The 27838-nt window shown below is 36.9% G+C and overlaps 2 protein-coding genes across 4 annotated transcripts in view; one reads left to right on the top strand and one right to left on the bottom strand.

Moving 5' to 3' along the window:
- The window catches only part of LOC118841751 (protein only RNase P catalytic subunit), a 73609-nt gene extending 73325 nt beyond the window's left edge, over positions 1 to 284 (bottom strand). The window contains exon 1 of one of the 2 annotated variants that reach the window (XM_036749340.1): positions 1 to 69. The gene's annotated coding sequence lies outside the window, so the exon portion shown is untranslated. Of the gene's footprint in view, positions 70 to 201 lie in introns of those variants that run through there. The other variant, XM_036749342.1, reaches the window with a different exon arrangement.
- PPP2R3C (protein phosphatase 2 regulatory subunit B''gamma) lies at positions 49 to 27045 on the top strand. Of its 2 annotated transcripts, XM_036749345.1 has the most exons (13): positions 49 to 517; positions 4586 to 4713; positions 11334 to 11438; positions 11693 to 11805; positions 12552 to 12649; positions 15661 to 15731; positions 17686 to 17818; positions 18585 to 18640; positions 18729 to 18804; positions 19505 to 19641; positions 24387 to 24524; positions 25310 to 25369; positions 26755 to 27045. In XM_036749345.1, the coding sequence occupies exons 1-13, from the start codon at positions 472 to 474 to the stop codon at positions 26941 to 26943; spliced, it is 1350 nt and encodes a 449-aa protein (XP_036605240.1). In that variant the 5' UTR covers positions 49 to 471; the 3' UTR covers positions 26944 to 27045. The 2 variants fall into 2 exon arrangements, with proteins under 2 accessions (XP_036605240.1, XP_036605241.1); XM_036749346.1 differs by lacking the exon at positions 4586 to 4713 and having other exon boundaries at positions 257 to 517.
- Positions 27046 to 27838: the final 793 nt, after the last annotated feature.

Below are 27838 nucleotides of genomic sequence, written 5' to 3' on the forward strand. Positions count from 1 at the left end.
CCAGCAGGAGCCGGAGGCAGGGAAGAAATCGCGCCCTTGGCGGAAGACGCTCCGCGTGTGCGCGCAGCGCGATGGCGCCTCACGTGACGATCATGGCCATAAAACACTAGAGAGGAAAAGCGACTTCCGCTCTTTCGGAAGAAATCGCGAAGAGGGTAGCTGACGCTCACGGCGCGGGGTTAGGGAAAAAAATCCACCCACCTTCTATACTTTCTGCTTTAGAACCTAATGAATAATCGGCCTTCTCCTGGGTGGTCGGTCGTTAACTCCAAAGTCCCTCTCCGCTCAGACTTCCGCCCGTACGTAAGATGGACGACGAGCGTCCACCTCCTTCTCGGGGCCTCCCTCCTTGCCCTGCCCCGCCCCCCTCCCAAATGACTACGGTGGCCTGCTTCGGGGGCTCTGGAGACGGAGCGACTGCGCAGCCGTTAGTGAAGAGCCAGCGTTGAGGCATCTTGCAGGGATTCATCTATGGACTGGAGAGAGGTGCTTCGTAGACGGTTAGCAGCCCCAAACTGTGAGTGCGGGCAGTGAGGCGGTTCGGGGAGGCAGGGCGGGCGGTGCGGGCCGCGGCAGCCCTGTTCGGGTGGTCCTCGGTCTCCCGGAGCCGCCGCGGGAGGCTGCGCCGCTTGGGCCCCTCGGCGCCTCCCGGTCGCGGGCCTGGGGGAGGGATTCCTCTCGGGCAGGGCCGGTGCCTCAGCCGCCGGGTGGCCCGGGCTCCCCAGTGTCTGTAATAGGTGTACCCGGAGCTCTCCCTGCCTTTCCACGACCACCCGCGTAAAAACCAGTTAATTTCTGCCCATTTCCGGGGCAGCACCCAAGGCTTGGAACACTGTTGGTATCCTTGTGGGCTTTTAGCATTCCTAAATGCTGGGATCTGTAGGAGATACGAGACAGTCAGCCAGGCTCACCGTCCAAGTTGTCATCCTCGACTCCTCACTTTATCTCTCCCTGCCAAAATTTAGTCAGTGAAGTCCTGTCATTTCAACCTTCATAATACCTCTAGTATATGCCCCTCTTCTCTCTGCCGACACTGCAGCCTCCCTGGTACGGGCGCTCATTACCTCAAGTCTAGATTGGTGGTTCTCTCTGCCTCAAGTCTTTCCCTACGTCCATTCTGCCATCCACTCAGCTGTCAAATTATGGTTCCTAAAATGCAGGTGTGACTGTTCAAAAAACTCTAGGGACTCCCTACTACTGCCAGGATTAAAAGACAAAATTTTCTGTTTAACTCTTAAAGCACTTCCTACCTTTCTAGTCTCCTTACACCCTTTCTGCCTTTCCTGTACTCTGCAGTTCAGTGATACTGGCCTTCTTAATGTTTCTTGTATATGACTAATTCAGTTCTGAGTGTTTATACACCCCCTAATGCCTGGAATTCTCTCCCTTCTCTTCACTGCCCCCTGGTTTCCCAGTCCTCTTCAAGCTTAGTGCCTTCTTTCTGAGACTACTACCCATTTATCCGGCTTATGTGTTTTTGGTACATAGTTGTTTGTATGTTGTCTTCTTCTTTGAAATTCTTATTGGTCACATATCATAGTCTATACCCTCCTCCCTACTCACACTCCATCTCACCAGTTGCCCTCTGAATGAAATTAGTTTTTCATATTTGGAAATCATAATATCCCATGTCTCACTGTCATCTAACAACATTCATTTATGAAAGAGATTAACTTTTGTTTCTGTGGGAAGCTTGGGGTCAAAGCAGTCTTGCAGTTTCCCAAAGGCAGTCCGACCCACTATTCTCCACCTTTTCAACTCTGATATGAACCCTCTAGTCCATCAGTTTGCATTTCAGGAAGAGGTCTATATATTCGGTCCATCCAAATTCATGTCCTGTTCAACTGATATTCCTAAAGTGCATGTCTGACCGTGTCAAATTGATCTTTCAAGAAGCTTCAGCGGCATCTCACTGCCTTTAGAATAAAATACAATCTCCTCTCCTCCTTCTTTTCTAACATGCCCCAAGAATTATTAGGAAAATCTCATCCTGTAAGATCCTGTTTGGTATTCTATTTCACCATCATCCCTTTGATTGGAAGGAAGAACCATGAACTCCAAAACCTCTATTTAAGGAGGGCACTCAGCTTAGAACTTTGACTCATTCCTCAGATGGCTGTACAACTCTGGAACTTCTCTGATTTTTGCCCCCAAGTTGGGTACCTTCCCCAGCACCTGCCTCCCCCTGCTTTTCAGTTTTCCTTTTGTGCATTGTCTTCTTACCTTAGATTGTAAGCTCCTTGAGAATTGGGGATGTCTTTTTTCATATTTGTATCTCCAGTGCTTAGGACAGCGCCTAACCCTTAGTAAGTATTTAATAAATGTTATTGACTCTATCTGACATTTAAGTTCCTTCGTCATCTGAATCCAAAACCTACTATTCCAGACTTTCCCTTTTTTTTTGTTTACCTTGCTATATACATTATGCATGTGTTTTGTTGATTCTATCAGGTACTAGAAATGTACTTTTGATTACTCAAAAAACATTAACTTAATCCATATATGAAAAACTAAATGGATGAAAAATACTTAACATCTGGACGTGTAGTGGGAAAGCTGCCCTTTGCAGTTTGTGTAACAGTACACATTCTGGGGTAGGACAGTGTCTACTGTGGTCGTAGAGTGAGCTAGATCCAAAAATGAATTGAAAGAAAAGAGCAGTTTACATTGTATTTAATATTATTAACTGATGTTTATAGAGAGCTTTAAGATTTGCAAAATGTTTTACATATATTATCTCATCTTATCCTCAAAAACAACTGGTTAGATAACATTAATAAGACCTAGACAAAAATCTTGCAATGGAGAGGATAATCACATGGTTGAGATCACAGTTTGATTGTAATATTTTTTGAATGGAACAAGTAAACCACTGAGATGCCATGTCATCCATAAATGAATGAATAGAACATTTATTAGGTGCTTACTCTGTTGAGAGCGCTGTGCTTAGTACTGGAAATACAAATAGAAAAGACAGTCAAGGAACTCACATTCTAATGGGCGAGACAACACATGGAAAACTTCAGCAGCAAATCATATGACAAAGTCTCATGGTTCTTAGAGTACGATGGCAAAGCAGATGGTAACACCTTTTTTTTTTTTAAACATCATTTCCACTGATGACACGATACCAGTTTCTGATGTTGAACGATCAGATGTTGAGTGCCAAGGACTACGGTGGCAAGAGCTGTGACCATGGCACATAGAAGCAGCTGCCAGGCTTCTTCCCCACAGGGGTTATTTCCCAGGATGATGCCTGAGGCCTCCGGCTTGGAGGCATTGCCATTCCCAAGACTCTTGAGTTCAGGGTCCTGAGCTGTTTCCATCAGAATCTAAGGGGAAGACTTCGGTAGTCATGGTGGTAGAGGTGGTTTGACTTGCTTGTGTCTCCCTCAAGGTGCCTTACTGCTTTGGCTAGGCTGACTTATCTGCTCTGTTGGTGTCAGTTGTTTGGCAGTTGTGGACCATATCTGGCCCCTTCTCCACAGGAGTTCCCTCCCCAGATGCTGGCCGGGAGGGCTGGGCTAAAAGCAGGACTGATGCTGCCACTCCCTGTACTTACCTGACTGTTGGAAGCAGTTGGTCAGTTGTTCCTGGTGGTTATAAGGAAGAAGGGCCCTTCTCCACCTTTTCTACCTATAATGTTAATAATAACAGCTAACATTTATATAATGCTTCCTATGTACCAGGCACTGTGCTAAGTGCTTTGCGATTATTATCTCATTTGATCCTTACAACAACCCTGGGAGACAGGTGCTGTTACTAACTTCATTTTACGGTTGAGGAAGGGTCACACAACTAGTAGATGTCTGAGGTAAAGATTTAAACTGAGGTCTTCCTGACTCAGATCTAGTAGGCACTGCTATTCCCAAGCTTCTTGGGCTTAGCATCCTAGGCTGTGTCTCCATCCTGGTCTGAGGGGAAATGGTGTTCGAGGTGCTAGGGGCTGGGGAGGAGGGAAGAGAGGGAAGGGAACAAGAATTTATCAAAAGTGGCTTATCACATGACAGGCATTGGTAGCTATTATTATCCCCATTTTACAATTGTGGAAACTAGGGTTAAGTGACTTGGCCAGGGTCACAGCTAGAAAGTATCTGAAGCTGGATTTGAATTCAGTTCTTCTTGACTCCAGGTACAGAGCTCTACCTAGCCACCTAGCTTCTTGATGATTGGTGATGGTGATTTGACTTGCTTGGCATGTGCAGCTTCCTGTTTCTCCTTCACCATGCCTTGCTGCTTCAGATATGCTGGGTTGCTTCCCTTGTGTGTGGCAGTTGGTGGCAATGGCTGGCTTCTTCTCCACAGGAATTTCTTCCCCAGATGATACCTGGGCTGCTCTGGAAGCAGGACTGGGGAGGCGCTGCCATTATCAGGGCTTTTGTGCCTAAACCTGAATGTCTTTTATCCAAATGATACATTAAAAATTTACTGTCTTACAGAAGATTTTTTTTTCTAGCAGGCTATATAATAGGAAAGGAATAAAGTCAACAAAACTAGAAGGTACATATGGCAGACAAATGACTATATAATATATCTTTCATATTAAATACATCTGTGAGTCTGTGTTCATCTTTTCTGTTATCAGCAAAAAAAAGTGAAAAAGAACTTAAAGATGAAGAAATGGATCTGTTTACAAAATACTACACAGAATGGAAAGGAGGTAGAAAAAATGCAAATGCATTCTACAAATCTATTCCACGGTTTTATTATAGGGTAAGTAATAGAGTTAAGAAATGAAAGAGCCTAGAATCTTTATGTGTTATTTAAGTCTTTAATGTAGATAGAGTAAGGGTATTTTATTTAATATCAGTTAATTGGGATATATTTAGTATAGTAACTATTTTTGTACTTTTGTTCCCATAGAACCTCTGTCATAAAACAAAATAGAGAACCAGAAATTTTTTTCAACCCCCTCATCTTATTTTATTTGTTAAATTTTCTATTTTACAATCAATGAAAATCTGCCTTCTCTCTGTTACAAATATGATAGTTAAAATAGATTCCTGCACTGGACATGTCATATATATATATGTGTGTGTGTGTGTGTGTGTGTGTGTGTGTGTAAGTAAATAAAAATATGTACTCTGAGAACACTACCTTTCTCTCAGGAGATAGGTAGTGTGCTTCATCATGACTCCTCTGGGATTGTTGTTGGTCATTACATTGACTAGAGTCTCCAAGTCTTTCAAAGTTGTTTGACTTTATAATATTGTTGTTATCATATAAATTGGTTCTGCTCACTTCACTTTGCATCAATTCGTATAAGTCTTTTCAGTTTTTTCCTTTCATCTCTTTAGAACATACACCTAGTAGTGATATTTCTGGGTCAGAGGTTATACAAAGTTTAATAGCTTTTTGAGTACAATTCCAAATAGCTTTCTAGAAGGCTAAACCGGTTCACAGCTCAAATGTCCACAGAAATGTTTACTAAGTACCTAGGGAGTACTAGGGGGTGCTAAGTGCCCAGGATATAAAGAAAGGCAAAAAAACCAAACAAACAAAAAAACCTCCCAACTGTCCCTGCTCTCAAAATGTTTACAGTTTAATGGGGGAGGCAACATGCAAACTTTATACAAATAAGATATATATAAGTTGGAGATAATCTTAAAAAGGAGGCACTAAGATTAAAGAAGGGTGAGAAAGCCTCCTTGCAAAAGGTAGGACTAAGATGTGAAAGAAGCCAAGGAAACCAGGAAGCAAGATGAGGAGGAAGGTCATGGGGAGCAGTCAGCCAAAATGACTAGAGTTAGAAGACAGTGTCTTCTTTGCTCTCTGCAAGATGTATAGAGATATAAGAAGACAGGAAAGGTAGGAAGCTTATGAAGACTCTTAAAAGCTAAATATGGGATTTTATATTTGACTCTGGAGGTAATAAGGAGCCACTGGAGCTTACTGAAAGGGTAAGTAGGGGTGGTCAATCTGATGGGTGTGAGCTAGAACTTCAGAGTTGTTTTCATTTGTAATTTCTCTATTAGTGATTTAGAGCCCCCAGATTTAGTTTTTCTTATGGCTTATTATAGTTTGGATTTATTTCTCTGAAAATGACTTTGGTCATTTATCAATTGGAGAATGGCTCCCCAGTTTGAATTATTTTCCTAAATATCTTAGAAATAAAACCTTTGTCAGAGAAACTTGCTGCCAAGATTTTTTTCCCCATTTACCTGCTTCTCATCTAATTTTAACTGCATTAAGTTTTGTTTATGCAAAAACTTTTTAATCTTTTGTAACCAAAATTTGATTGATCAACAAACATTTATTATGTTTATAGTATCTACTATATGCCAGGCACTGTGCTAAACTCCGGTGATATAAAAAGAGGCAAAAGACAGTCCTTGCTTTCAAGGAGCTTGCAATCCAGTCAGAGAGACAACATGCAGGCAAATATATACAAAGCAAGCTACATACAGGATAAATAGGAAATTATTAATACAGGGAAGACACTGGAATTAAGAGGGGCTGGGAAAGGCTTGTAGTAAAAGAAGGGATTTTAGTTAGGACAAAAAGGAAGCCAGGGAGGTCCGTGGGTGGAATGGTGGAGGGAGGAGTGTTCCAGATATAGGAGGCAGAGAAAAAGATTGGAGCTGAGAGATGGAATGTCTTACTTGTAGAATAGCCAGAAAGTCAGTATCTCTGGATCAAAGGCAAGGAGTAAGATGTAAGAAGAATGGAAAAAGTACAAGGTGGCTAATGTTATGAAGGGCTTTGAATGCCAAATAGAGCTTTCGTATATAATCCTGAAAGCAATAGGGAGCCGCTAGAGTTTATTGAAAAGGAGAATAAGATGGTCCAACCTGTGCTTCAGCCAAATGTATTGGAGTGGGCAGAGACTTGCAGCAACAGGGTATTATGATAGTCCAGGTGTGAGGAAATGAGGGCCTCCACTGCCTGGTAGCTAGTCAGAGGAAAGAAGGGGGCATATTTGAGAGATGTTGCAAAGGTGAAATTGACAGACCTTAGCAATAGATTGGTTATGAGGGTGAGAGATAGTGAAGAGCCCAGGATGACTTCTGGGTTGGAAGCCTGAGGGGCCAGGAAGATAGTGTTGCCCTCTGTAGGTCTAACAGGTAATTTTTTCTAAGTCATGTGCCCATTTTGTAGCTTAACTTGGTGCATGGTGTAAAATGTTAGTTTTTATCTAGTTTCTGCCAGTCTGCTTTCCAGTTCAGCTGTTGTCAAATAACGAATTCTTAGTAATAATAGTGAGTATTAACTGCTCTCCTTGGGGAGTGCAGTTTCAGTTCAGTGATGAGATTGGAGGACAGACTGCAAAAGATTGAGGAATGAGTGAGAGAAATGGAAACAAGGAGTTTAGAAAGTTTTTGGCTGGGAAAGGGAGGAAAGATAGAGGATGATAGTTTGAAGGGATGGTGTGATGGCAAAGGTTTTATTTGAAGGTAGTAGGGAAGGAAGCAATAGATAGGGAGATGTTAAAGATGAGAAAGATCCCAGTAGCAGGCATCTTTGGATTTGTTCAGGCCGTAGACTGTTGTGCTCATTTACTTCTGTGAGAAGTATAATTGTTGAAACTTTCCATTTAAATTGCCTTAAGTACAGAGTTGTCATTGACCTTTCATTTGAGGTGTGTGTCTTTCTCATTTCGCAGTGCTAGTCTTGAAATGCTTAGTTGTTTAATGATATAAATACGTAATATAATAAATGTTTTATACATGTAATTTCTGTATGGCTAGAGATTCTCTTTTTTGTGCCAAGATACTTTGGAAAAAAATAAGGGACTGTACAGATGTTAGAAACTTGATTAGCCTGAATATATGGCACCCCTAGGATGAGATTAAAGGGGAAAAAAATCAAACATAAGTGTATAAAAAATTAATAAGGCTCTCCTCAAATTTGATGCAGATCATATTAGGGAGAAAAAAATGTAGCTGATATATAATGGCAAAGTTGGAAAGGAACTCAGAAGCTACCTAGTTCAAGCTATATGATGGAAAGTTAACAGACTGGGGCGGGGGGGAGGATTACAAAGGAAGTGCTGAGCAATTGAGGAGACATGGCAAATAGGTAGAACAGGGAAAAGATGGAAGAACCTCACCAATAAATAATCTAGCTTGCAGCAATCTTTAGCTGTCCTGGTACACGCATAAGAAGTTTGTTAGATAGCAGACTCCAGTTTTACAGTCTGAAAAATGACAAAGCATAGTGCCTGGGACAAAATAGGCACTTATTAAATACTTATTGATTGAACAATGCTGGCAGAAGCTCTGCATAAGAGACAGGATTATGAACGTTTTCTTGATTTTGTCTAACAGGACTGCTCTCAATAATTCTTAAAAGGCTATTCTTCAAATATTTGAAGGCTGCTATTATATTCTCCCCCAGGCTAAACACACCCTATATTTCTTCAGCCTTCTTAATGTCAGTCTCTAAGGCCTTTGCCCTCGTGGGTGCTTTTCTCTGGACATACTCCAGCTTAACAGTATCCTTAGATTGTGGTGCCTAGAATTAAACATAGTATTCCAGATAAGATCTAACAAGGTCAGAGTACAGTGGGACTATGTCCTTCCTATTCCTGAAAGCTATACCTCTCTTAATGAAGCCTAAAATTGAATTAACTTTATTTTTGTCTGCCATGTCACACTATTGACTCATTGAGCTTGTAGTCCACCAAAACCCTCAGATCTTTTTCAGAACAATTAGTAGCTATACATGCTTTTCTCATTTTATACTTTTGTTTATTTAACCCAAGTGTAGGACTAACTTTATCTACATTGAGTCAAGATTCTTATGGATTCTAACTATTATCCAGTGTGTTAGCTGTCCTTCCTAGTTCTGTGTCATCTGCAAATATGATGTGCAGACTATCTGCAATTTAATCCAAGGCATTGATAAAAATGTTAAATATCACAAGGCCAAGTATATTTCTCTGGTATAGTCCACTGAAGACTTTCCGCCATATTGACATTGAACAGCTTGTAGGACATCCAACTAGTTCTGAATCTGTAATGATTGCACTATTGTCTAATCCATATCACTCCCATCTTCTTCCTAAGAATAGTATGAGATACTTTCTCATAAGCTTTGGTAAAACCAGGTAAACATATCTCCAATATTCCTGCATTTACTAAACTAATCCTGTGAAGAAAAAGAAATATGCTTAGTCTGGTATAACCTGTTCTTGATGAAGCCATGTTGGATTTGAATCACTGCTTTTCTTTGCAGAATTTTCCCAGGAATCAAAGTCAAGATTACCATGTCACACCTTCTACTCCTCCCACCCCCTAGCTGGGATCATTGCCTTATACTTTACTTAGAAAATAGAGGCTCTTCAGATTACAGTTTCCTTCATCCCCTTCTCTGTAATCTTCAGTTCTCATATTCTCTCTCTCTTCCCCTCTCCTAGTTCCTTCCCTACATTCTTCAAACGAGCCCAAGTCTCCATGATCCTTTAAAAATATTTGCTAGATCATACCATTCCCTCAAGCAATCATAATATATCTCTCTCCTAGCTAAACTCTTAGAAAAAGCTTTCTAAACTTACTGCTTCCACTTCTTTCTCATTCTGTCACTAAACTGAAACTGCTGTCTCCAGTGTTACCTGTGATCTCTTAATTGCCAGATCTTATGCTCCTATCATCCTTTCAGTCCTCTACAGCATTTGACATTGGTGACAACCCATTCTTCTTGGATATATTCTCTTTCCCTCTCTCCCTCTCCTCTTCCCCTCTCATAGGTTTTCATGACGTAACTGTCTCCTGATTTTTCTCCTATCTGTATAACCTTTCTTAGTTTCCATATGTACCTGTGTTTTCTAGGCTGTCTTGTCTTAATAGTCTCTTCCTTGGTGACCTTGGTTAATTAGCTCAATGTAGATTAATCTCAGATCTATCTATCCAGCCCTAGACTGTTTCCTGAACTCCTGTTCCTTATTATCATCTACTTATTGGACATTTCAAACTGGATAGCTAGTCTAAAATAAAACTCATCTCTTCCTCTCCTGCCTCCAGCCTACACTTTTCCCAACCTATTTCTTTTGATGACATCACCATTCTCTCAGTGTCTTGGATTCTTAGGCTCTTAACATCTCACTGTCTTCTTCATCCCACGTATCCAATTATTTTTGAAGTACTGCCATTTCTGTCGCCACAATATCTCCTATGTCTGTCTTCACACTGTTCATACAACTACCACCTTAGTTTGGGTCTTCATCAGCTTTCACTTAGATCATTGCAGTTGCCTCTTAGTTGGTTTTCCTGCCTCAGTTCTCTCTTCTTCCAGTCTACCCTCTCCATAGCCACTTCCTAAAGCTCACATCTAACCATATCACTCCTATATTTGGTACATTCCAGTACTTTCTAATTGCCATTAGGATAAAATACACATTTCTCTATTTGGTTTATTAAAGCCCTTCATAATCTGGCTTCCCTTTCCATACTCCTACATTACTCCCCTTCTTACATTCTCCTGTTTAGACAAACCAGCGTTCTTGCTGTTCCTCACGCGTGATATATCTCTTTGTCTGTGTACCTTTGCAGTGGTTGTCCTGGCTTGTAGGGCTAGAGCAGTAAGGGACTTAAGTCATTTAATTCAACCTCCTCATTTTACAGATGAGGAACTGAGGCCCAGGGAAATTAAATTACTTCCCCAAAGTTACACAGGCAGTAACCATTAAAGTCAAAATTTTAACCCAGGTCTTTACATTTTTCTATGAAATTTTCTCACTCTGTCCCTAAACATCACAGAATCTCTTACTTCCTTCAAGACTCAGCTCAAGTATTAACTTCTTTGTGAAGCTTTTGCTGATTTATCACCTTTCCACAAATGCTGATGCCTTCTTTACCTAACATACCTTGTATTTATTCTATATATGCTTACATATGTAAGTGTATCTCCCAAGAAGATGTAAGGTCCTTGGGGGCAGCAGCTATTTCATTTTGATGCTAGGCCTAGCATCAAGCCTGGTACACAGTACTGAATAAATTCTTGATTGAGTTTGGTATAGTTAGCACAAATATTTATTTACTTTGAAAATGAGGAAACTTGAGTTTCATAGAGTGAAAATGGCCTGCACATATTTACACTAACTAGAACTCAGATCATCTGATTACAAGTTCAGCACACTTTCCATTATATCACACTGGTTCTTCTGCATTAACTTAAAGATGTAATAAGAGCATTCCTCTAGGGGTCCAAAAATAGTATGATAAACTGAAACTAACAACAATCAGAATGTAAGCCAGGAAGAAATTCGATGGGGTTTTTTTGGGCTATTTAAGGTACTAAAATGATTGTTTTAGGGCCAACATATACACTTCCAGTCAATATGACTGAAAATTATTGGTGTAATTTTTGGTAACTCTATTCTTTATACGTTTTAGCTACCAGCTGAAGATGAAGTCTTATTACAGAAATTAAGAGAAGAGTCTAGAGCTGTTTTTCTGCAAAGGAAAAGTAGGGAACTGTTAGACAATGAAGAATTACAGGTGAGAATAGAAAAAAGAATTACTTTAAATGTTAATAATATTGATAGTGCCTAAACCATGAATGTTTGACTTAGAAACATTCTTTAATAAGGGCCTAAGGAAATGCTCTTAAACTAATGGTGGGAAAGGAGGATTAAAAAGTTCAATATCAAGACTCTTTTAAAGGAAATTAACTTGTTTTGTCAAAATTTGTGAGGGTTTTTTTGATTTGTTTTTGTCTTACCATATATTTGTCTTTCTGTGTCACTCTTAAGAATTTATGGTTTTTACTGGACAAACACCAGACACCACCTATGATTGGGGAGGAAGCAATGATCAATTATGAAAACTTTTTGAAAGTTGGAGAAAAAGCTGGACCAAAGTGCAAGTATGAATCATTTAAACTAGTATTGTGCTTATGTTAAACATTTCAAACCTTCAGATGAAAAAATATTAAGAATTGTTAAAAATTAACTTAAAACTCTCTGATTTTTTAAAACAAAATATTAGTCATAGAGACTTAGAATTTGAGAGCTAGAAAGGACCTTAGAAATGTAGACCATAAATTCCTGGCCGATACTCAAAGGGCAAAGCAACCCACATTTTATATGGTTTTAAAATTTTAAATTTCTGAAGAATAAGGTGGCATAGGGAGAGGGTTGAGGGAAAGGGAAGTGCTTTGAAGAAAAGAGCCTCAGTAAAATATTTTTTAAAATACAGAGAAGAAAAGTTATTCAAATCAGTAAATCTTAAAACACTATACAATAGTACTTTACTAATATACATGAGTAATTTTGTTAGTACTGTGTTAAATTTAATACACTTTTAAAAAGCCAAATAGAACAGGTCACGTTTCAGGCACAATTCCGTTGAGGGGGTACTGTGTTATTTTTTTTGTCTTTCTATCTACAGAGCCTAGCACAGTACTGTATTTAGTAGGCTCTTAAATGGTTGCTGTTTATTAAATGTTTGTGGATGATTAAGTTCATAATAAAAGTTTTTTTAAAAGGAATAAATATTCCCTATGGTTTTTAACTTTGTTCTAAAATTACTTCATTTATGATACTACATTGATAATTCATCTCTTAAATAATTTCTGTCATGTTTGCAAATTATTTAATTTCTCTTTCTTAGGCAGTTCTTTATGGCAAAAGTCTTTGCTAAACTTATTCATGCAGATCCTTATGGAAGAATCTCTATCATGCAGTTCTTTAATTATGTTATGAGAAAAGGTAGGTATAAGAGTGGTAATACCTTCTTCTCCCTAAGTTGCGGAAAAACAATCATATGATTAGATTATGGTTATGTATTTATTAAATAATAATAACTTCTATTTGCATATTACTTTAGAGTTTATAAATCCCTCAAAAATTTTGTAAAGTGGGTAATACAAGGATCCCCATTTTATAGATTAGAAAATTGAAGCTTACAGAGGTTTAGGGGACATTGGACAGGACGTTTGATTTAGTTAAGAGAGACCTAGGTTCCATCCAATTCTACCTTCTTGCATTGACTAATCTTGTGATCATGAGCAAGTCAGTTAAAGCTCTCTATGTCTTGGTTTTCTCATATAAAAAGCAGCTAAGATAGTAGCTATAGTGCTTAACCTTACAGAGTGGTTGTGAGGAGGTCTTCAACTGCTGCCTGACATTGATGAATGGAGTGTGTCATGCTGGGGATTCCTTTTCAGGGTGAGGGGAGTACTGGGGTGGAGTGACCATTGGGATTCCTTCAGCTTTAAAATTCTGAGATGCTGTGTATTTGTGAATTGAGATAATATCTGTAAAGAACTTTGTAAACTTTAAAGTGTAATATAAATGTCAGTTAAAATTTAAGTGATTTGACCACAGTAATACAGCTAATAAATGGTGAACTTAAGTCTTTTGACTTCAGATTTAATGCTTTTCATATTCTTTTTCCACATTACTTCTCCTAAAATAGCACACTATTCTAAGTGCCTTAGCAACATAGTAATTCAGATCAATTTAAAATGTGATAATGAAGATGTCTGGGTTTGGCGTCAGAAGACTTTGGCTCAACACCTGCTGTGACCATCGTACCCTTGTAATCTTGTACAAGTCACTTAATCTTTCGGGGCCTCAGTTTCCTCATCTTTAAAAATGAGGGAATTTTACTGGGTATTATCTAGGTTCCTTCCAGGTCTAAATTTAATGATCTTTTTATATTGACAATCTGATCCATAGAGTGTCCATGTATTTTTCCTTACTTAGGATCATTTACAACTTGAAAAGGCTAGTTAACAAATAATTTAAATACTTTGTTAAGATGATGACTAAATAGAATGGGTCATGAACATGTGATTTAAGAATTTAAATATATAATATTGAAATATGCCAATTATGCTAAAGGATAAAAAGGTTAATTCATTCTGGCTCCGGAGTTTTAATATGTGGGCATTATAAAAAAATATTTAATTTATTTATTTTCAGTTCTCAACATTCATTTCGATAAGTTTTAAATTTTCTCCCCCTCCCTCCCCAAGGTGGCATGCAATCCAATATGTGCTCTGTACATATAGTTCTATTAAACACATTTTCACATTAGTCATGTTACATAGAAGAATTACAACAAATGGGAGAAACCATCAGAAGGAAAACAACAAAAGAAAAAAGAGTCTGCTTCACTCTGCATTCCAACTCCATAGTTCTTTCTCTGGATGTGGATGGCATTTTCCATCATGAGTCCTTTGGAAAAGTAGTAAGTGGGCATTTTGGAGTTTGACGTTAACTCAGGTTCACTCCTTTACCCCACAATGTGGTTGTCAGATCCTGCTGATTCTGCCTTCATAGTATCTCTCAAATACATCTCCCCTTTTTACTAATATGGCCACTACCTTAGTTTAAGTCCACAATATCTTTTTCTTTCATTTGTTCATTCATTCATTCATTTATTTATTTTGGCAAGGCCATTGAGGTTAAGTGACTTGCTCAGGGTCACACAGCTGGTAGGTATCAGTGTTTGAGGCTGGATCTGACCTCATCATCCTGACTCCAGGGCCGGTGCTCTGTCCACTTTGCCACCTAGCTGTCCCACTACACATTACCTTTCACATGGACTATTTTGATATGTTCCTGTTTGGTCTCTTTGCTTCTAGTCTTTTCTTTCTCCAATTCATCCTCTGTACTGCTGCCAAATTAATATTTGTAAAGCATGAATCTGAACGTTTTGCTCCCTTGTTCAAAAATCATCTATGCCTCTCAGTTTTATCCCAGTAGGATAAAATACAAAAGTCTTTTCTGGAGGTCTCTTGCCAATATGCCTCCAGCCTACTTTTTCCAGGATTATTGCACATTGTATCCTTTCTTTCCCTTTGCAATCCAGCCAAGGTGGCCTACTTAACTTCTTAGCAAACAACCATTTATTAAACACCTACTATATGCTATGCCCTGTGCTAAGTTCTGGGGATACAAAGAAAGGCAAGGAGCTCATATTCTAAATTGGGGAGACAACATGCAAACAGCTGTGTACAGACAGGTTATATACAGGATAAATTGGAAATGATCAACGGAGAGGAGATTCTAGAATTGAGAGGGATCAGGAAAGGCTTCCTGTAGAAGATGGGATTTTAACCTGGGACTTGAAGGAAGTCAAGAAAGTCAGGAGAAAGGAGAGCTTTCCTTCCTATTGGGGTTGCCAGTGAAAATGCTTAGTCAGGAGATCAAGTGACTTCTTTGAGGAACCAAAAAAAAGGCAAGGAGGCCAGTGTCACTGGATCATAGAGTAAGTAGGCACAATAAATTCCCTCTCCGGACCCCATGTGTGAAATGTACTCTTTTCCCCTCTTCACCTTTTAAGATTCAACTTTATGCTTCCTCCTGCATGAAACCCATCCTGATATCCATATATTTATTTGTATGTAGTTAATATTAACTGTATATATTGTTACCCTTCAGTAAAAGGGACTATTTTAATTTTGGCTTTGTATTCACAATGATAGACAGAATATGCACTTAAAAATGCTTGCTGAATGAATGACCTTATTTAGAATTAAAGCAATTAATTTATGACACCAAATAGCCTTCCATCTGAATTATGGTTTACTATTTGTTCTGGGCTTTATTTTAGTTGGAAGTATCCTGCAGCTAAAAGCCAGTTAATGTATGTGTAAATTGCATTCTTGGGTTTGGAAGTTTGCATCTATCACTAAGCACGTTACATTCATTATGTGTGCTCAAGTATATTGAAGGATTTATCTCACATATTTCTGAATTTTCTTTTGTAGTGTGGCTCCACCAAACAAGAATAGGACTTAGTTTATATGATGTGGCTGGCCAAGGTTACCTTCGGGAATCAGTAAGTATGAGTTTGCTAACAACACTCTAAATGTTATATTTTAAATAAATCCTTAAAAAGATTTACTTGCCTTTGCTCCTGCCTCAGAGCAAGATATAAGTCAAAATTAGGAAATATCATTCAGACATTAAAAATGTTCAATTCATACTAGAAAAAGATTTTTCTCAAGAAATAATGAAAAAAAGGAAGGAAACACGGAAAAAATTTAAGTACTTACTATGTGCTAAATAATCTACAAATATCTCATTTGATCCCCAGAACAGCCTTTGGAGATAGGTGCTATTATTCCCATTTTACAATAGAGGAAGCTGAGGCAGATTAAGTGACTTGCCTAGTTAAGTACCTGAAGCTAGATTTGAACTCAAGTGGTCCTGACTTCAGGCCCAGTACTCTATCCACTGTACCACCCAACTACTACCTCAGTACTTTCTTGTAGAACATAAGTAGTAGTTTAAAAAAATTAAAGTTTTGGCAATCTATAGGACTGGTATGTGAGATTTTGAAATATTATAATAAATTTTAAGGTGCCTAAAAGATGAGAAAGAGACTAATCTGACATTTACCGTCACTTTATAGGTTTACAAATTAAGCTTTCAAGAGGCTTATTTATTTTCTTTAGCCGCTTGGACTGCATTTAGTATAAGCTGCAACAACTTGGGGGTAGTATTGTTATTTTGTTGTGTTGTTATGGCTTCATGTTCTAAACATGAAAATTTCTAGCTAATGTATCAGATTCTTCCAGTCTTGCTTTTTTTTTTTAAGAAACCTAGAACAATATTAAAATAGCTAAGCATAAACATTAATTAGTATTATAAATTACTATTTTAATAAGATGACAAGGACTTAGATTTAAAACATTGAAGTACCTTACTCAGCAATCATTTACTATCAGTCAGGCAAGAAAGACTTTTTTTTTTAAATCCTTGGATTTGAATAAACCATATCTTTTCAGATCTTATTTATACTTGGCTTCAAAATCTGCCTAAAGTGGATCCATTGCTCAAGTTTCTTTAAGACTTCAGGCTATTTGAACAAAAGAAGCATTTGCCTTTGGTTCTTGTTCTCTCTATACCTCTCTCTCTCTCTCTCTCTCCCTCTCTCTCCCTCTCCCATTATCTACTTGCTTATGCTTTATCATAATGTAGGTGTTATGGTGCTGTAGAGCCATTAGGTAGGGCCTCAATTCCAGGTGTGTTGCCCAGGCCCTATGTTAATCTATCTTCAAGTCTAGATCTGCTCATGGCCCTAGTTTTTTTCATTACTGTCGTCATCTCCTTTCTTTCTGGAGTCCTCTATCTCATTCCACAGACATTTATTAAATATTTACAAGATGCAAGGAGCTCACATTCTAATGGGAAGAGATAACATATATACCGGTAAACAAGTATAAGACAACTTTAGAAGGGAGAGAGCACTAATGATTAAGGAATTCAGAAAAGGCTTCCTGTGGGAGGTGACACCTGATTTGAACTTGAGGGAAGCAAAGATACTAAGAAATGGAGATGATGGAGAGAGAAGAGGAGGGGGTAGAGAAAGAGAGGGAATTGGGTTGGGTAGATAGAAAGGGCGAGAAAGACAGAGAGAGAGCTTTCTCAACTTTAGCTTAGTCCTCTTTAAAAAGCCCAGTCTCATTTTATTCTTAATTTTAAAAGCGGTGGGTCTCTTTAGTCATTTTTTTCTAAAGCTCAGAATTAATTACAAATTAGTGCCCTGCAATGAGTAACAAAATTCTTTGCTACACCAGAATATAATATTTTAAGCAATAAGTAGAACATTTTAACAAAGCTTTAAACATTTAGACTTGGTTTCTCATAATGGTTGTGAGCTTATTTCAGTAATTAAAGAGATTCATGCAGAGGATTTTAATCATGGAAAATTACGTACCATTATTATTTAAATAGGGATCAGGAATGGGAAGACTGTATATTGAAGCTTTAAAAACATTGTTTTTCAGGATTTAGAAAACTACATATTAGAACTTATCCCTACTCTGCCACAGTTAGATGGACTAGAAAAATCCTTTTACTCCTTTTATGTCTGCACTGCAGTTAGAAAGTTCTTCTTCTTCTTAGATCCTCTGAGAACAGGTAAAAATAAACTTTAGAATTCTTATGGTAATGTTTGCTTATAAATTGTGATAAGTAGAAATATGTCTTGAAAATGTTTCTCTGAAATGCTGCTGTAGCTAGTACATTTCAAAAGGTAGAAAAGAAAGAATAGCAGCAGTGATTTACAGATTGAGGAGCTCTCTTGGAATAGTAACTAACTGCTACTAACTACCACTCACTTGGCTCTGTGAATTTCAATAAGTCACTTAATCTCAGGGCCTCAGTTGTATCATTTGCAAAATGGAATTGAATGAGACATATTCCTTAGCATATTCCTTTGTGCTCTAAAAAATTCTTTTACTTTTAATGTGCTTTGTACTTGGTTATGATGAAGACACTGTTAAAGATATCCACTCTATCTGTTCTCACCCAATCCCTTCTGTGATCAAAATGATCCTATATACATTTGTAAAATAGTTGGCTAGGAAGCATAATTATTTTTCCCTCCATAAAGTTAATTGTTCCATGCAAGCAGAAATTAGGATAACAGTTTTGGTCTCATTTGGTCTCATTACCATACTGTAATCAAGTGACTTCACCTCCCCAGACTTAGAAATCCAGTTATAGTGCCTCCACAGGAAGATTCTGAGGGTCATATTTGAAATGATTTATCCTTTTCTTTTGAACCTATTCCTGTTTTAGAAACAAATGAAATATATTACAGGTTTTTAGAATGGCAGTTCTTTATGTGAATATGTACTGGGATTTAAGATGAAACTAAGTAATTGTATTAATGTTATTTTAGGAAAGATAAAAATACAAGATATTTTAGCATGCAGCTTCTTAGATGATTTATTAGAGGTAAGTAAATTATTTTTTAAAAATGTTATATGTATTATTCAAGTTTATAGTTACGATATTCTAATTGTGTGTCTGTCATGTATATTAGCTTAGGGATGAAGAACTTTCCAAGGAAAGTCAAGAAACAAATTGGTTTTCTGCTCCTTCTGCTTTGCGGGTTTATGGTATGTTGCTAAATTATGCTACAATTTGTATAATCCTAAGTGACTTATCCTTAATATTGTAACATTTCAGTGATTGAGAATGTTGTGGGTTGGGAGCATATCCAAGATTTATTAAAGTACCTTCTTAGCACCAAAAATTGATTTAAAAAAAAGCTTTCCAAAATGTATGACACTTTTCAGTTATTTTTTAGTAGGTTATAGTGAATGATCCTAGTAATATAATTTAACCATTTTCTTACTCAGAATTATTACGAATTTTTACAATGCTATAACATAATGCAGACCATAACAACAATTGAATAGTATAGGGCTTAGCTCAATCCTCCACTGAATTTCTCCAGATCAATGTACTCTTCTAGAATAGATGACGATCATGCTGTCTCCCCATTGGTACCATCAGAATGAACATTATTTATAAAACTGTTAGCCCCTACACCAAAAACCAAACTACTGCCTTAGTCTAATAAGTCATTCACCAAGCATTATTAAGCATGTCCTTAGCCAGGTGCTGATGAAATTATGCATTATGTCAGTTATTATTAGTATTATTACTGTAACTATAACATCATTTGAAAATATAAAATGTTGGATAATTAAAATAACTACTAATGGCTGTTGATAGAAACATTTGTGTAAGTAATGGTTTCTAACCTACTTGTGATACTGGAAAATTTTGTTTGTTTCCATTTCTGTTCCCTAGGCCAATATTTGAATCTTGATAAGGACCACAATGGAATGCTCAGTAAGGAAGAACTCTCCCGATATGGAACAGCAACTATGACCAATGTCTTCTTGGATCGTGTCTTCCAAGAGTGCCTTACCTATGATGGAGAAATGGTGCTAGATTAATTTTAATAATTTATATATACATAATATATATAATTTAATAATTTCCAAAAGTTCTTAGCATCTTTTCTCTTAAATCCTAATATCCTCTCAGTCCTATCAGTGATTTCCTGAAGAACTATAGCCAGTTCTTTTTTGGGTACTCAAAATTTATTTGAGGTTCAGAGCCTTTTCATTGTACTGATTGCCTACTTGTTGTACAAGCTAGGAAATAGCTATTAACCTATGTCAGGTAAAAATTGATGATTTTATCCCATGTTGTACCTTTTGTAGAACAGTGTATGCCGATTGGCCAAAAAAAATTGTAAATTACCAAATCTTGTGGACTTTTTAAAAGGTGGTATTATAAGGTTAGTTATAGTATAATATCTACCATTTGGTTCAACATGTATTTATTAACTGCCAACTGCGTGCAAATTCCTGTGCTAGGAACTGGGAAACAGACAAAGATGAAAATCCTTGTCCTCAAGGGAATTTACTGTAATTTCTTACCCACTTAGGATTAAGTTTTTGTTTGGTTGATTGATAGGAAATTGCTTAAGTGCTTTATAAAATTACTAACTTAGTTAATATTACTTTTGAGCTCAGCAGGAAGTCTAGTCCATTAAGAATTTATTAATCACCTACCAGGAACTATGCTATTTACTGGACACAGACAAAAAGGGAGCAGGCAGTGCTTTCAAGAATCAGATTTCTATATTATTTCCTAATTTGGCAATAATTGACCTCTAATAGAGTTCTAGTTTTTAAAAATAAATTAAGGACCATATATGTCTAGGGAAAAAAGAAACTGTTCCACTCAAACAGAATTTACACAAACTAATGAAGTTTATTGAAGAATATATATATTTTTTTTAGCCGGTGAAAGTCTAAGAAGGCTGGAGAGATTATTTTTCTCAGATCTCTGTCTCCAGTGAGATCTCCACCAAACCATCTCAAATCAATTCATAGGAGTGAGGGGACAGATGGGCAACTCCCAAATGACTAGTGGGGTGTTGTAGCTCCACAGGTTGGATGGTAACGCCAAAACCAGCTATCTGGGTGGCACAGAGACCCAGCTAGTAAGACTGGTAACTAACAGAGATCTTAGGAGGGCTGTAGTTGAGATGGTTTAACTAAAGATATTCATAGAAATGATCCGATCTCTGAAGCATTTCAGTAGTGTTTTGTTTCAGTTCCTTGAGATTCAAGGGTAGTGGTTGACTACATGGGATGTTAGTCATAGTATCTGAAGACTCATCTTTCTACTTTCTCTTTAAAGATGTGGAAATCTGTTATAGGAACAAGGGCACTCCAAAAATGCACATCATTTGTATCATCATCTTATAGATGAGCTTGATGAAAATTTAGAAAATAAAGAGACATTTCCTCATTAGTTTAGGGAGATAATAAGACAAAGTACTGAGAGTTCAATGAATTGCAGTTAGGGAGGAAACGCATCAAAGTCACTTAAGGAATGTTCTTTTATATTCTAAATAGTTTTTTCAGCTGCCAACGGAAATCACCCTCTTTTGAGAAGAATATAAAATCTTTCATCAGCAGGGCTTACAACTTTCTCTAGGGATTCTATATAAAAATGTTGGATGCCCACACTTAGGGGCAAGATATAGATGATGATCCATCCTACAAATGAGGCTCTGAAGAAGGGTCAGAATACTCTTTAGGAGTATGGAAGAGGCCTAGGAGAGAGCAGTGTCCAAGGCAGGAAATCTTATTTAGGAGGGCTTTGTCAGTCGTGTCAGAAGTATCAGGAAGCTCAAGAAGGATGAGGACTGAGACAAGGCCTTTGGATTTAACCCTTCTCCTGCTAACATTAAGGAGGAAAAGGTCTCAATTTACTAGCATAAATCTTTAGCAAGCAATAGCGATATGTTTACATTCATAGGACAGCATTTGAAGTTATAAAAATTCTAAATATGTATATGCAGACTGAAGGCCAGTCTTTAAGGAATATATTACAGCATAATTTTATTGATACCCAAAAAGGAATACAATATGTAAATATATAACAGTACAAGATAATTTTAGAAGGAAGAGAATACAAATAATTAGAGATGTCAAGGAAAAGTTCTAATAGGATGTGCCTGTGCTGATCATTAAAGGAAGGAGAAGATCCTTAGAGGCAGAGATGAGGATGGAGTATATTCCAGACACAGTGGACAGCCTTGCAATGACATGAAGGTAGCAAATGAAATTGTCTGTTCAGGTGGCCTGTGTAAGACTTTAGATAGCTTAGCTGAGGAGTTTTTATCTTATCCTAGTGGTATATACTTCAGGAAAATAGTTTTGTGCACTGTTAGAACTGTGAGTTGGTACGACTATTCAATCTAGAGCTCTACCTGAACTATGACCTTTAATCTCAACATGCCTTTTGATCCAGTAGGCCTGGATATTTATTTCAGAAAGGTCAAAGAAAAAGGGAAATGCCTGTATACAACAATAGTAGCAGTTTTTGTGGTATGGAAGTAAGATTGTGAAAACCGTAGTGGATAGGAAGACAGCTTCATAACTGGAAATATCTGAGTTCAAATCCTGGCTCTGATACATATTAGCTTTGTGACCTTAGGTAGGTTATTTAATCTCACAGTTCTCTAGACACCTCCTTAAGGCTTTTAATTGGCAAGAGAAGGTACAGACCTGCATTGGTAAAAGGAGTTTCCTCACTTTATCTATTCGATGAAATCACCAGTTCAGTCTCTCTTCATAAAGGAAGATTTTTTTTTTATCAACTTTGTAGATGGATTGGCCTAGGAAGAAAGACTAGAAGCAGGGAGACTTAATTAGGAGGATGTTAGAATAGTTCAGGTGAGAGGTGATGAGAGCTTTAACTAGAATGATGGCCCCTTGAATAGGGGACTAACTCCAAGAGATGTTAAGAGGAATTGGTAAAATTTATTGGCTTATTAGTTATGAGGGTGGGTTTGGAGGAAGCATGGATTTAGATAGGGAGATGAAGATTTTGGTTTTGTATAAGCTGAATTTGAGGTTTCTGTGATATGTACAGGTAGAAATGTATATTATTCAGTGGGCAGTGCAAGAGTGAAACCCAGGAAATGAGGGGTAGATGTTTAGATTTGGGAGTCATCTCTGCAAGGTTATTGAATTTAGCTAATGAGACCACCAAGACAGCAAGTATTAGAGAAAAAGGCTTAGGAAACAGCACTGGTAGATGTCTATATTGAGGGGGCAAAACATGGATGGTAATCCAACAAAAGAGATTCACAAGGAGTGGCCAAAATTTTAGAGAGTATTGTCACTAACTTGGAGACCATATCCTGGAATAGGGGTTCTGCCATGTCAGAAGCAGCAGAGAGTTCAAAAAAGAGTGAGAAAAGACCATTGATTGAATTTACCTGTCAGAGTCAGGTGTCAGAGCAGTGGGGAAGTATACAGAAGATGTCTTTTTTAGGAGCTGCACTGTGAAAGAGAGAAGAGATCTAGGACAAGATAGTCTGAAAAAATGACCTTCATTCAAACCAAAGAAAATTAAATAGAGTAACTCTTGACGTTACTAAGTTTTGGGGGCTGTATTCTCCCTTTAGCACAGTCGAGATTTCAGGGACGTCAAAAATGAAAATTCTAATTGTGTAAAAAAAAATTAACTCACATTCCTTAGGGCAAGAATTGGAGGGGCCTGAAAAATATTCCAATGTAGTAGTAGTTGAGGAACAACATGAACATTTTTAAAAGTAAGGGAATAAGGCCTTCCTTATCTTACAGCTGAAACAGCTCTTGGCTAAATAATAGGCTTCATTGTGGGGACTGAAAAGGGATGAGGGAAAAGGCAGTGATAGCTTTTGCTGTGCAACTCCCACAACCACAACAATTTGATAGTATAGAGTTTATAGTTTACTGATAAGTTAGAGTGAACAAACCGGAGACCATGGATTGAGTTAAGGTAACAATGATAGTCTAATTTGACTCTTTTTACTGTGATTTTACAGGTCTGAATTTTTAATAGTTTGTTTTATTTTTCAAAAACTTTTGCATATAGAATTCTTTATTAGTTTTATTTTCACTAAGGAGCTCTCATGTATTTCATCTTCCTTTACCATGCCAAGACAGTATTCTAATAATCACTCTTATAAAAAGAGGATTCAGATCCTACTACTATATCTGTACTTTTTTTGTGAGGGTGGGAGATCAGTTCTTGCTGGGATCAGAAAAGGGTTAGTTCTCACCATGGAAAATTTTGTAGGTTCTATATGGTTATTTAACAGACTAAGTTTTCAAACTGTTCAAAGGGATTAATTAATCCAAGTTTTCCAGTGTGTTTTTTCAGCTTACTCTAACAGACTTTTTGGTTAGTTTAATTTGATTCAGAAGTAGTATGCAGTAGAGATTCAGACCAAGAAATTTAAATCTATTGACTATTTCAGTGTGAGAGTTTAGTCACTAATTTATTTTCCATTTTTTAATGAAAGGCAGATAGGATTATTTAAGGTAGTCAGACCAGTCTAATTGGGGATTGTTAAGTCTCCAGAATTAAATTTACAACTATAATAGTTATTATTTCTCACTGACTTCTTAACTCCACTGATTGCAAAATATTTTCAACATGTGGTCACTTGGGAAGTTAGTCCTGAATTCGATCAATCAAATATTTATTAAGCAACTGTTATGTGTAAAGCATTGAGCTAGGCACTAGTGGTGCAAAGACAAAACCAAATAGTCCCTGTCTTCAAGGTGCTTAAACTCCACTGTGCAGCATATTTTAATATTTCTTTTTCTTACAGGATTATAAGACCTATCTAGACTTTGTGCTTGCATTAGAAAATCGAAAAGAACCTGCAGCACTGCAATATATTTTCAAATTGCTTGATATAGAGAACAGAGGATACCTGAATGTCTTTTCTCTTAATTATTTCTTCAGGGTAAGTCTCTCTTGTAGATGTGTATTGTGAGTATGTCAGCTTAGATTATAGTTTTATAAATGTTTACTTAAGTACTTTGCTGTTTAACATTTTATATTTAATTTGTTAACCAATGTAATTTTGGTCAAACTTGTGTTTTTTTTTAATGGAAAGATAAAGGATCCATATAAACTGAGGTGGACACTGCAGTCCTGGTGGGGACCATCAGCTTTGGTTGACATTGATCAAGCCACATGCCCACACTACTTTTTGTTCTCTAGGCAACCTTCAAATAAAGGAATATGTAGAAATACTGTGATCAGTTTGGATTCATTACTATAAAGGACTAAGCCTTGTATCTATCTTTGGACCTTTATTAAAGCATTGTTATCCCTGATGCTTCTTTAGAAATAGGATTTTTCTTTGCCTTCTAGTTGTATCAGACTTGGAATTGGTTTTGATTTTCAGTAGTTAGGATATTACTTTTCAGATGGATTAACTATGAACTATAAATACATAACCTCTTCAGAGAACCCTTAGCCAGCATTCCATCACAGTCTTTGAGCATGGGTACTTTTCCCACTGCTGCCATGAGGACCACACTCATTCCACAGCTAGTCGTAGACAACATAACCTGTCATGTTTAGGGTGGAGTGAGTGCTCAGACATTCTCTTTATATTTTAAAATGAAAGGCGCATTGAATCATACTACACATTATGTTAATTTTTCTCTTTTTTTCCAATCAGATTTGTTTTTAATTTATACTTTTAAAAAAATTTTTACACATTTATTTCCTCTAATGCAGGCTATTCAGGAATTAATGAAAATCCATGGACAAGATCCTGTCTCATTTCAAGATGTCAAGGTTACTTTTTCTTTTCAATTTATGTAGTGCCAGGTTATGAAAATGAATTGATCATCATATATGAATCCCACAGAAAGAGTAAGAATATTTGAATTGAGGTTAAATTTATTTTGGATTATGATAGGATATTTTTAATAGTGTATTTTTTGGAAGCTAAATTGTGTTATGTGGGAGCTGTTCAAATAAGGAACTTTTTCTGTCAATAAGAGACTGATTAATAATTGGATGGATCTGTCTACCATGCTACCAGATTTACTCGGACCCCGGTAGTTTAAGAACTAAGTATCTTAAAGAAACTGAGTTCCTTTCTCTTATATTCATTGTCACTTTATCAGACTTTCAGTAACTGTCAAAAGTAACTATCTTTTTTATGAAATGGAGCAAAATTACAGGATACTTTCAACTGACTTTAATGATTAAAGGGTCTTATTGTTGGTTCTTACTTTCAGCAATTGATGTATTTTTTTCCAGAATAATTTAGCTACATGGGCTACATGATATTTTCAGAACATTACTCTTCAAAACAGTATTCTCAATAAACCAGATTATTTTCTGGGTCAAAACCTAGTTTAACCACTAGAAATTTGAAGTTTTGTTACAAGTACTTCAAGATCTGGCAATTTTTTTTTAAAGCTGTTGCAGTCCAAAACTAGGGATGTGGTTTCACAAATCTACACACACCCAGAATTAAAAAGTAATACGTTTAACTTGTCTAAATCCAGTACCAATCTTTTGTGTTAAGGTTGTACTTTTTTCTGTGATGCTGCTGAGGATTCTTTAACTGTTTTTGATTAGTAAAAACTACTTAAGTATACTTATGAATCGTATATTTAAATTGTTTTGAAAATATAGTCTTGCCTTCACCCCATTTAATTTAAATAATTGTTTGATTACCACTTATGGTTTGGTCCCATGTCTTTCTTATAACTTGTGGAAGGATAAAGCTAACACTTTAATATTAATCTTGGCCCCTTTCTCATTCAGTTTAAATGATTGCCGTTTGTTGAAAACCATGTTTTGTATTGATCTTTATTGGGTCAAATGTATATTAATGTTTTGGTGAGCCGAGCTTTTAATTTGCTTGACCAAAAAGCTTAACGATTCACTAGTTGAATTTCTAGTAGACTAGAATTTCAACCTGAAATCTAGTCTTGGCTTTGCTAGTCACTTAACTGTAATGGTCCTCATTCATAGGTGTGTTGTGTCTTCCCCCTCAAAGGAAACTTAATCAGCTTATTTGTTAAATGCAGTAAAATAAGCAGAAGAAACTGCTAAGGGCAAGGATAATTTGCAATCCAAAGTAATACTATTTTTTCTTTATTAGTCACACAAATTGAGTGAAATGAATCCAGTGGTTGTGTTTTATTCTCTTTCTACATTTACAGGATGAAATTTTTGACATGGTGAAACCTAAGGACCCTTTGAAAATATCCCTTCAGGATTTAATCAACAGTAATCAAGGAGACACAGTCACTACCATTCTAATTGATCTGAATGGCTTCTGGACGTATGAGAACAGAGAGGCTCTTGTAGCAAATGATAATGAAAACACTGCAGACCTAGAGGACACATGATCTTTAACAAACTAAACTATTTCCATTGAGACATGCTTGAATGCTGTATGATCATACAAAAATGAATTGTAAGGGCGCAATTAAAATATTCATGTACCTGTAGAAAGTCGCAAGAGCCTGGTTTATTGGGATTTGCAGGTTAAATAAATCTGAAGCCAGTGGGGTGAAATACTATTTTTTTAGGAGGTAAAATTAAAATATTATCTGGTTATGTTTAGTGCATATATGACAGTCATGTACCATGTCATAATGTTTTGCTGACTGTGCAAAGTGCCTATTTTAAATTTCTGTAATTTGTAACAAGTAATTCTAATGACAAAATATGACTTCAGAAACTCTGGGTTTGTAATATATGTATTTTGAAACTTTATATTTGTAAAGTTCAGTTTTACTATACATCAGTCACATAAAGAGATTATACTAATAACTGATAATTAATGGCACTTCATAAAGTATTTTATATTGTCATTTGACCCTAATACAAACCCTGTATGGTATTATAAGAAAAATCATCCCGTTTTACAGATGAGGAAACTGAGGCTCAGAGTAGTTACGTGACATGCCCAAGTCCATTCTGTTAGTGATAAAGCCTCAGTGCAGATCTAATCCCAAAGTCATTTATATTATACTATCTTCTAGATTTGTAGACAGTTCTCTTTATACATCAGCACCTGAAAGATACAAAAAGGCAAATTAATATTTATGGGTTTTTTTTCCTAATTTCAAGTGGAAAAAAAAATGAAACTTGTTCTAGCCACTGGTTTCCCTATAGTGTCAACAGAAACTGCAAATATTTGGATACAAGCTTTATTTGAGATGACTGGCATTGGGCTTTTTACAGTAGTTGAAGAAACCAAGCATATCTAATTTATCTTATTGCCTAACAGAACCACTT

The sequence above is a fragment of the Trichosurus vulpecula genome, chromosome 3 (assembly GCF_011100635.1).
Source record: "Trichosurus vulpecula isolate mTriVul1 chromosome 3, mTriVul1.pri, whole genome shotgun sequence".
NCBI lineage: Eukaryota > Metazoa > Chordata > Mammalia > Diprotodontia > Phalangeridae > Trichosurus > Trichosurus vulpecula.